Source organism: Canis lupus, chromosome 17 (genome assembly GCF_003254725.2).
Source record: "Canis lupus dingo isolate Sandy chromosome 17, ASM325472v2, whole genome shotgun sequence".
Lineage (NCBI taxonomy): Eukaryota > Metazoa > Chordata > Mammalia > Carnivora > Canidae > Canis > Canis lupus.
The window spans coordinates 2062600-2073420 of NC_064259.1; the positions used below are offsets into that span (position 1 = coordinate 2062600).

The 10821-nt window shown below is 45.2% G+C and overlaps 1 protein-coding gene and 1 pseudogene across 5 annotated transcripts in view; one reads left to right on the plus strand and one right to left on the minus strand.

Annotated features, from left to right (window-relative positions):
- TRAPPC12 (trafficking protein particle complex subunit 12) overlaps nt 1–9585 on the plus strand; it is an 83374-nt gene extending 73789 nt beyond the window's left edge. For all 5 annotated transcript variants that reach the window (XM_025454764.2, XM_025454765.3, XM_025454762.3 and 2 more), the window contains exons 10-12: nt 8228–8328; nt 8949–9036; nt 9236–9585. In XM_025454764.2, the coding sequence (XP_025310549.1) occupies nt 8228–8328; nt 8949–9036; nt 9236–9478 (432 nt within the window). In that variant the 3' untranslated portion in view covers nt 9479–9585. The remainder of the gene's footprint in view (nt 1–8227; nt 8329–8948; nt 9037–9235) is intronic.
- Nucleotides 6059–6154, minus strand: LOC112665122 (U6 spliceosomal RNA; annotated as a pseudogene).
- Nucleotides 9586–10821: the final 1236 nt, after the last annotated feature.

Here is a 10821-nt window from a genome sequence, read left to right on the forward strand (position 1 = left end):
TTGTGGCATCGATGCTGATTGCGCTTCCTAACTTATCACTGTTAGTAGCGGGCTTTTATGTTCTAGCCCGAGGGCTCTTCTCTGTTCCCGAGATCAGTTGTGGCACGTCAGCGTCCTGGGACATCACCTGTTTGGGCCACGAGTTCACACATGTTTGCGCGGAGTTCTGTAAACTGCGATGCTCTTTCATGATCGATTTCTTTTCTACCTACAGCGATTTCTCCTTTCACATTTATAATTCTGTTCATGTCTTCTCTTGGCTAATTCATCCACTATTTATCTGGTGTCTTCTTCAAATAATCTGGGTTATTAGGTCTGGGCTTCTTTGCTAGATATTCTGCAATAATTTTAATTGCCTTTTGACATTTGATCTTTAAATGATTGCAACACATAAACATACCAAACCAAACACGTCCTATACCTCAGATTTTCAGTGTGTCAAATATATCTCAATAAATATCCGTTTATATCTCAATATAAACGGTGGCAATAAATACAGACACCAGAGGCCAGAGTGCGAGAGCGGAGCAGTGTGGGAAGCTCGTGGCACAGCCCCCACCCGCCACATCCGCAGGGCTGGGTAAATAGCACTGGCCCCCGTGACTTCATGGAGTTTGCAGCCTGGTCCTCTAAAACGAGGCCCAGGGTAAGGTGGACGGACACACGTTGGAGGTTCAGATGTTCGAACTGGGGACATGGCGTGGAGCCTACAGACTCCAGCTTCTTTGACGTCACCTAGGGAGATGTCTGCAGCGGAGGACTTCAAACTGTGGAGCACAAGAGGGGAAGCAAGCGACAAATGCCATTCTGCCTTCTGTGCGTCTTCTCTTCCTACTAACGTGGCTTGACTTGTGGTTTTGTGTGGGTGCGCATGACCAACTGGGAAAGGTCTGAAGCTCTGTCCTCCGTGCGAGCTCTGTGCTTCGCTGCGGGTTTCCTGGATGCTGGCAGAAGTCAGGGCGCTCCCAGAAGAGAGGCGAGGGGCACTTACTGCTCACAGCAGCAGCAGTATAGTCAGTGTCCTTTCTGTCACCAGACAGCGAGCCCCTCTCTCAGGGTAACGGAGGGGGACCAAGACACCAGCAGCAGCCGCTGGAGGGTAATCCTGAACCGAAGGGACCCGCCTCTGTGCCTCGGGGCGGTGAGCACCCCTGCCCTTTGCTCCACTGGGACACATTCCAGCTTCAAGGCCACACAGGCTTCCAGGAAAACAGTGTGGAGCTCAGAGCAGCCGGTGTCCCCGCTCACACACTGGCTGTCTGCGGCCCCCACCAGGGCCTAAGATCAGGATCTGGATTACAGACCCCCCGTCCCTCTCTCTGTTCTGTAACGTAGAGCTCACTAGCCCCGGGTCCACTTCCCCGAGCTAGCCCTGGAACACTAAGGACATTGTTTCTATATGACCCTTTAGTGAGGTTTGTGCTCTAACAGGATTTTTTATTTTCCATATATTCTCAAGATATTAGGTTAGGTCTCTCATTCTCTTCCTTACACTTTGACGGCAAAAGGAGATCTGAGTCTCTCTGCTTCCCAGAGCCCAGGCTGTGGTGCCTCAGCAGTGGCGGTGCAGGAGATGCCAGCCGTCAGGAGTCAGGGCCGGCCCTCTCCGCGCCAAGGACAGCTAAGGGGCTCCCTCAGGTGTTTCACCAGTCGGAGTGGCTTGGTTTTGTTTTGACAAAAAGTAGAGTTCTGTATTGGATCAGAGTATGACTTTGAAATTTGTGAATGTGATAGTTGCTGTCATTTCACCAGTCACAGCCCAAAAACCTGATTTGGGGCCTGCCTTATTGTACCAAAACACAATGTGCCTTTTTTTTTTTTTCAAGCTTTTTAAATATATTTAAGAATTTTTATTTTTAATTGTCTTTAAATTGCAATGTAGTTAATACACAGTGTTATATTAGTTTCATGTTCACAGTATAGAGATCCGACACTTCCGTACATCCCCTGCTGCTCGCCACAACAGGTGCCTCCTTCATCTGCATCACCGGTTTCCCCCAACCCCCACCCCGCCCACCGCCCCTCTGGTGACCGTCCACATGTCCTCTGTAGTTAACAGTCTGTTTCTGTTTGTCTCTTTTTTCCCTTTGCTCGTTTGTTTTGTTTATTAAATTCCAAATATGAGTGAAATTGTATGTATTTTTCTGACTTACTTCACTAGCATTATACTCTCTAGTTCTATCCATGTCATTGCAAATGGCAAGATTTCATTCTTTTTTGTGGCTGAATAATACTTCCTGTGTACAGACACCACACCTTTATCCACTCATCAGTGGACACTTGGGCTGCTTCCGTGTCTTGGCTACGGCAGGTAATGCTGCTTCTAACATAGTGGTGCATGTATCCCTTCGAATTAGTCTTTTTATGTTCTTTGAGTAAATACCTAGTAGTGCAATTGCTGGGACACGGGGTAGCTCTATTAGCTTTTTGAGGAACCTCTGTACCATTTTCCAGAGTGGCTGCACCAGTTTGCATGCCTACCAGCAGTGCAAGGTTCTCCTTTCTTCACGTCCTCATCAACATTCGTTGTTTCTTGTGTTGTTGATTGTAGCCATTCTGACAGATGTGAGGTGATACCTCATTGTGGTTTGGGTTTGCGTTTCCCTGATGACCAGGGAAGTTGAGCATCTTTTCATGTGTCTGTTGGCCATCTGTGTGTCTTCTTGGGAGAAATGTCTGCTCATGACTTCTTCCAGTTTTTAAATTGGATTATTTGTTTCTTGGGTGTTGCATTCTATAAGTTCCTGATATATTTTGGATACTAACCCTTCCCCACTCAGTAGGTTGCCTTTTAGTTTTGTTGATTGTTTTCTTTGCTGTGCAGAATAGAAGCTTTTTATTTTGATGTAGTCCCACTGGTTTATTTTTGCTTTTGTTTCCCTTGCCTCAGAATACATATCTAGAAAAATGTTGCTATGGCTGATGTCACAGAGGTTATAGTCTTTGTTGTCTTCTAAGATTTTTATGGTTTCAAGTCTCATATTTAGATCTTTAATCCTTGTTTGAATTTATTTTTATGTATGCTGTAGGAGAGTAGTCCAATCTCATTCTTCTGCGTGTTGCTGTCCAGTTTTCCCAACACTGGTTTGTTGAAGAGACTGTCTCCCCACCACCCATTGTATAGTCTTGCTTCCTTTGTTGAAGATTAATTGACCATATAATTGTGGGTTTATTTCTGGATTTTCTGTTTTCTTTCATTGATCTATGTGTCTGTTTTTGTGCCAGTACCATACTGTTTAGATTACTACAGCTTTATAATATAACTTGAAATCTAGAATTGTGATGGCTCCAGCTTTGGTTTTCTTTTTCAAGATTGCTTTGTCTATTCAGGGTCTTTCGTGGTTCCATACAAATTTTAGGATTGTTTGCTCTATCACTGGGGAAAATGCTATTGGTATCACAATAACGATTGCATTAAATCTGTAGATTCCTCAAATGTAGACATTTTAACAATATATGTTCTTCCAATCACTGAGCATGGAATGTCTTTCTTCCATTTCTTTGTGTCATCCTCAGAGACAGATCTTTTTACCTCTTTGGTTAGGTTTATTCCTAGGTATTTTATTATTTTGGGTGCAATTGTAAGTGGGATTGATTTCTTGATTTCTCTTTCTGCTGCTTCATTATTAGTGTATAGGATTGCAGTAGATTTCTACACGTTGATCTTGTATCCTGCAACTTTACTGAATTTGTCAGTAACGGTAGCTTTTTGGTGGAATCTTTAGGGTTTTCTATATATAGTGTCATGTCATCTGCAAATAGTGGGAGCTTTATTTCTTCCTTACCAATTTGGATGCCTTTTATTTCTTTTTCTTATCTGATTGCCGAGGCTAGGACTTCCAGTACTATGTTGAATAGAAGTGGTGAGAGTGAACATTCCTGTTTTGTTCCTGACCTGAGGGGGAAATGTCTCAGCTTTTCCCCATTGAGGATGATACTAGCCGTGGATTTTTCATACATGCCTTCTATTATCTTATGTTGCCTCTAAACCCGCTTGTTGAGGGCTTTTATCATGAATGGATGTTGTACTTTGTCAGTGCTTTTTTGCATTTATTGACGTGATCATACGGTTTTTATCCTTTCTCTTATTGATGGGATGTATCATGTTGATTGATTTACAAATAGTGAACCACCCTTGCATCTCAGGGATAAATCCCTTTTGATTGTGGTAATTTTCTTTTTTTTAATGTGTTGTTGGATTGGGTTTGCTAATAGTTTATTGAGGATTTTACATCTCTGTTCGTCAGGGATGTTGGCCTGTAGTTTTGGTGGTATCTTTATCTGGTTTGGTATCAGGATAATGCTGGCCTTGTAGAATGAATTTGGAAGTTTTTCTTCCTTTTCTAGTTTTTGGAAGAGTTTGAGAAGAATTAAGTATTAACTCTTCTTTATGTGTTTTGTAGAATTCCCTGTGAAGCCATCTGGTCCTGGACTTGTGTTTGTTGGGAGATTTTTAGTTACTGAGTAAATTTCATTGCTGGAAATTGTTTTGTTCAAATTTTCTATTTCTTTCTGCTTCAGTGTTAGTTTATGCTTCTAGGAATTTACCATTTGGTCTCAGTTGTCCAATTTGTTGGCGTATAATTTTTCATAATCTCTTATCATAATTGTATTTTTGTGCTGTTGGTTCTTTCTCATTTGTGATTTTGGGTTTTGTTTTTTTTTAAGATTTTTTATTTTATTTATTAGAGAGAGACCATGTGCAGGGTGGGGGGCAGAGCAGAGGGAGAGGGAGAAGCAGACTCCCTACTGAACAGGGACCCCTTGTAACTTCATTTTCATTTGTTTTCATGTAATTCCTGATTTATTTGATTTCTTGTTTGACCCATTTATTGTTTAGTAGCATGTTATTTAACCTCATGTGTTTGTGGTCTTTACAGATTTTTCTTGTGGTTTCTAGTTTTATAGCATTGAGGTCAGAAAAGATGGACAGTATCTTTGATCTTCTTGAATTTGTTGAGATCGGTTTTGTGGCCTTATACATGATCTGTTCTGGAGACTGTTCCATGTGTACTTGAAAAGAATGTGCTTTCTACTGCTTTTGATGGAATGTTCTGAATATATCTGTTAGATCTCTCTGGTCCAGTGTGTCCTTCAAAGGCACTCTTCTCTTATTCTCTGTTGGAATGATTTGTCCATTGATGTAAATGTGCTGTTAGAGTCCCTACAATTATTACTTATTATCAGTGAGTTTCTTCATGTTTGTTATTAACTGTTTTATATATTTGGTTGCTCCCATACTGGGTGCATAAATATTCACAATTATTATATCTGTTTCTTAGATTGTTCCCTTTATTATTACATATAGAATCTTCCCTTTGTCTCTCTCTCTTAAAGTCTATTTTGTCTTATAAGAGCATTGCTATCCTGGCTTTCTTTTGATATCCATTTGCATGATAAATGCTTTCCCACCCCCTCACTTTCAATCTTCAGGTGTCTTTAGGTCTGAAATGAATCTTGCAGGCAGCATATGGGATAGGTCTGTTTTCATTGTTTTTTGTTTTTTTTACTGTACTCTGTCACCCAGTGTCTTTTGGTTGGAGCCTTAAGTCCATTTACATTCAAAGTAATTATTGATAGATTTGTACTTACTACCATTTTGTTATACTCATTTTGTGGTTGTGTAATTTTTCTCTGATCCTTCTCTTGCTCTCTTTCATGGTTTGTTGACTTTCTTTAATGATATATTTGGAATCTCTTCTCCTTATTCTTTGCACATCTATTACTGGTTTCTGAGTTGTGCTCACCATTACATCTGTAGCCAGCATCTTCTGTGTATGGCAGCCTATGTTAAATTGATGGTCGCTACAGTTTGGGCCCATTCTTTACTCCTCTCCCCCACCACACATAGGTTTTAGGTATATGGTGTGTCACATTTTACATCCTTTTATATTGTGAATCCCTTGACTGACTTTTACAGATATACTTCTTTTTACTGCTTTTGTGTTTTTACTTTTATCACCCTCACTTATGGTTTCTTTCCACTCCAAGAGTCAACCTTTAATATTCATTGCAGGGCTTGTTTAATAGCCATGAATTCCTTTAGTTTTTGTCTGTCTAGGAAAGTCTCCATTTCCCATCCTATTCGGTGTAGGGGCCCTGCTCATCTTCTCTGTGTCGTTCCAATTTTAGCATTCTGCTGCTGAAGTGAGCACTCTTCCACGTTGAATGATAGACTTGCTGGATAGAGTGTTCTCAGCTGCAGGTTTTTCCCTTTCAGCACTTTGAATGTATCATCCCACTCTCCCTTCTGGCTTGGGAAGTTTCTACTGAAAAGTCCCCAATAGCCTGTGGGGTTTCCCTTGTGTGTAACTGTCTTCTTTTATCTTGCTGCTTGTTCTGTCTCTGCTTTTTGACATTTTAATTAGTGTGTATCTGATGTGGACCTCTGTGGGTGGTTGAGAATTCTCAGTGCCTCCTGAATGTGGGAGTCTATTTCCCTCTCCAGATTAGGGAAGTTTTCAGCAGTTATTTCTTCAAGTAAATGTTCTGCCACTTTTTTGCACCCTCTTCTTCTGGGATCTCTGTAATGCAGCTGGTATTACACTTGACAGAGTCATTGAGGTCCTGAAGTCTGTTCTCTCATTTTGCATAATCTTTTTTTCTCTCACTTGCTTAGCTGGATTACTTTCCATAACTCTGTCCTCCAGGTCATTAACTTGCTTGCTCCTCAGCTTCCTCTAACCTGCTATTTATTCCATTTAGTGTATTTTCTATTTCATTTATTGTGTTCTTCATCTCTCATTGGTTCTTTTTATCTCGGTGTTAAGGGTTTCATTGATGTCCTCCATTCTTCTCTCAAGCCCAGTAAGTATCCTTATATCATTAAATTCTCTATAGGGCATACTAATCTCCATTTGGCTCAGGTCTCTTGCTGCAGTTTTGTCCTGTTCTTTCATCTGAGACATACTCCTCCATCTCTTTATTTTGCCGCACTGTCTCTGTTAGGAAAGTCAGCTACGTCTCTTGCTGTTGAAAGTAGTGGGCAGGTTGCATGCTTTCAATGAAGTGGCCCTGGTTCTCTTCCACAGAGGATGCACAGCTGCTGCAGAGCCCAGGCTGGCCAGGGCCACTCTGCAAAGCACCCACGGGCAGGGGCACCATGCCACAAGCTGTGTACACCAGATGGCCCTCTTCCACAGGGGATGGCAGTCACTACAGAGACCAGGGTCAGCTGGGGCCCCTGGGAAGTGTGTACAAGCACGCAGGAGGGGGCAGGGGGCAGTTTTAACAAGTTGTGTGCATCCTCCTAGGGAAGTCAGGGGACACATTGTTGGCAGGGTTGGCACAGGTCCTCTGGGTAAGGGGACCCACAGCATCTGAAGCAGGCCCAGCTGGAGGGGTCAGGGCACAGGGCAAGCAAGCTACACATGAATGCAGGTGCCTCGGTGCTTCCCACACATGCCCCTCGGGAACTCTGAGATCGTTAACTCTCCCTCCTGTACACCGCAGGCATTTCTCAAACCGCTGCTTCTAATATAGATCTCCGTGGGCTGTTTGCTGTGGTGTCCTTTTGAGGGCAGAGTCCCAGCTTCCTGTCATCTCTGGGTTCTCCCAGAGCCAAGCCAGCTGGTTTTTGACGTTCCAGGGTTGACGTCTGGCTGGTTGTAAGAACTTCCAAAAATCAGTCCCTCTGATTTTCAAAGCCAGATGCTCTGAGGATTCATGTTCCCCATCTGGGATCCCTGGTGTGACGGTCTGTTTCAGACCCCTCCCTGCGCCCAAGGCCCCTCTCCCCAGCCAAGCTACCAGGGTGTAACTCCCTACCTCGTCTCTGTCCCTCTTACCCTCTCCTACATGGTGTCTTCTCTGCCTTTAGTTGTAGAGTTTGCTCTGCCTGTGGGTCATTTTCTGGAGTGTTTGCACTGATGTGTTCTCTGGCCGAATCCATGGGCCCAGGTGGACTTAGGACCCTCCTACTCTGCCGCCTGTCTGGAAGTTGTCATTTATTATTTTACTTACTACTAGGATTCCTCTCAAAAGGTACAAATTAAAACCTAAGACTTAATAAGGCAAGTGCATTTTCCTTCCTGACCTACAGGCATGGATGTTCCACTGTATCCTAAGTGGCATTCGCTTTCACCAAACGTAACGATTGGGGAGGTTCCCAGAGTTTCCCCACCTGTGCAAGCATGTCCTCCTCGCCCAGCCCACCAGCAACTCTAGGTGTGGATGTACGTTTACTAGTTGTGTTACCTGAACTGATTAAGTAACTCTGTCCAGGCAGATTGGAGACATAAAAACAGCTGAGAAGTATTTTCAAGACGTGGAGAAAGTAACACAGAAATTGGATGGACTACAAGGCAGGATAATGGTTTTAATGAACAGGTAAGCCTCATGCGACAGTATTTTCTCAGATTTCCTGAGGGCTCAGACTCTCCTTAGTAAAGCCCTCTAGGAACGGCCTCCCAGCCCTGCACCCAGACCTGACCCGGAAGTCCTCTCCATCACCACCAGGACATGTGCTGCTGTCTCCTAGAACTTAAAATCCATTAAGACCGGAAGATGCCTAAGATTTTTCCCCTTGCTGTTGATATTGCCCGTCTGCACACAAATGTGTGTAAATATTTGTTGTTAAGTCTAGGCCCCCTCGTGCCCCCTGCTGCCTTAGTGCCTCTGTTTCTGTGTCCTCATGAGTCAAGCACACTGTGGGGCTGGCTGGGGGCAGAGGTTGACGATGGAGCCCGTGCCCAGGGCAGAGCTCACGCCATCATGCAGGTGTCCTTGGAGAGCAGGAGTCATTGAGGTGACATCGTGACCTCTGACCTAATGAGGGTTTAACTTGGCAGCCAGGACACGGGTGTGGTTCATTCAGCTGCAGCGGCCCCTCCCCAGCACCAGGCTGCTCAGGATTATGCAGGGGGCAGATGGGGCATGTTCCTGTCCGTGCCACCTGGGGAGCTGCCCTGCCCCTCTGGTTAACTGTTTACCTGTCTGTTATGTTCCAGAGCTTTCCTTCACCTTGGTCAGAATAACTTTGCAGAAGCCCACAGATTCTTCACAGAAATCCTCAAGATTGACCCAACAAATGCGGTGGTAAGGCCCCAAAAGAGCCAGGAGCGCACACCGTGAGCCTGTCCTGTGTCCATCCTCATCAGTCCTGGCAGGCGTGGGAGGGTTTCCGACAGAGCCAGCCACAGCCACGCCCACTGCCCCTCATGCACGCAACCAGGGGGACACGTGGGCCCTGGACAGCAGCCGTATCTGACCCCATGCGTGTGTTCCTCTTCCCCAGGCCAACAACAACGCTGCCGTGTGCCTTCTCTACCTGGGCAAACTCAAGGACTCCCTCCGGCAGCTGGAGGCCATGGTCCAGCAGGACCCCCAGCATTACCTGCACGAGAGCGTGCTCTTCAACCTGACCACCATGTATGAGCTGGAGTCCTCCCGCAGCATGCAGAAGAAGCAGTCCCTGCTCCAGGCGGTCGCTGGCAAAGAAGGGGACAGCTTCAACACACAGTGCCTCAAGCTGGCGTAGGGCACTCGCCTTCGGAGCCACCAGGGCCTCTGTAAACCGTGTACACTGGACCTAAGATATTAGCAGGACTGACGGACTCAATAAAATCTTTCACAGGTGCCTGGAAACAGGTCTTCTTTGTCTGGAGCCAGGGTGGAGGTCCAGGCCCTTCTGGCGCCCTGTCAGACTCCACCGAGCTCCGTGCCCACAGCTCTGCCGTGGTTCAGGAGTCCAGGGGGTGAACGTGCTCTGCACACGGTGGGCATAGGCAGCAGTGGCCCAGAGGATGCACTGGGTCCCTTTTGTTTATTCTTGAAAGCTGGGCTGTTTCACGTATTAATTCTGAATATCCTCAGAGACAAGCTGAAAAACATAAGCTCCCTTCTCACCCTGTAAATCTTCTAGTTCATTTGGGCATAAAAGCAGAGAAACACCAAACAGACTGCCATGTGCCTTCCCTCTCATTCCCTCCTCTCACATCCCAGAACTAAACACATCACTTTTATCCATCTGATTCTTTTTCAGCTGATGCCACGCACCGTGGACAGGCCTGGGGATGGTGGAAAAGAAGCCACCGTATTTCTTCTGTGCTTTGTACATCACAGGGAGACGAGAGGAGCTCCTAATGCATAAAACCAGGGAGGCAGGTGGGTCAGGAGGTATTTCTGAACCAAGAACATGTAATATTTACGTGTTCTTTCATCCGGAACGTCAGCACATTTGCTTTAGTATTTACACAGTATTGGGGAGGAGAGTTTTCTCCTCTCCCCTGCTAGGTTCTTTGCTTGGTCTTATAAGAAAATTGACATTATGCAGATTAACAGGACAAAAGTTTAATTATGTACATACAAGGGACCCATAAGAATAGGACACCCAAGGACAGCCAGGCAATAGAGGCTTCTGTGCCTAAAGAGTGAGCTAGGGGCCTGGGGCTTCCACAGGAGAGGAGGAGGATCACGGAGCTGGAACAACAGATCTTGGTCATTAGATGCTTACCCTGCTGAACAGCTAAGTCATGCAGATGAAAGTTGATAGCCGATAAGAACAGCCGCCCCTGCCCCCCCACTCCCACCCCAGCACGGCCTCCTACCCAAACCCTTCTAGGGAGTTAAGGGAGAGGCAAACATTTCTTAAACGTGCTGCATCTTGATGGTCTTCAGCTCAAACTAAATCCACTTGCCAAAGTAGCATATTTGGGGCTCACATACTCTCTCCCTCCCTCAGGCCCACCTTTGAAATTCCTGAGAGTTTTGCAGCCCAGAAATTGAGCTGTAGATTGCTCCAGCCCATGGACCCCGTCTCTTAGTCCTGAGAATTGGTTCTGTTAAGCAGTTGGGTCTGATTTCAGGAGGCAGCTATGCAAG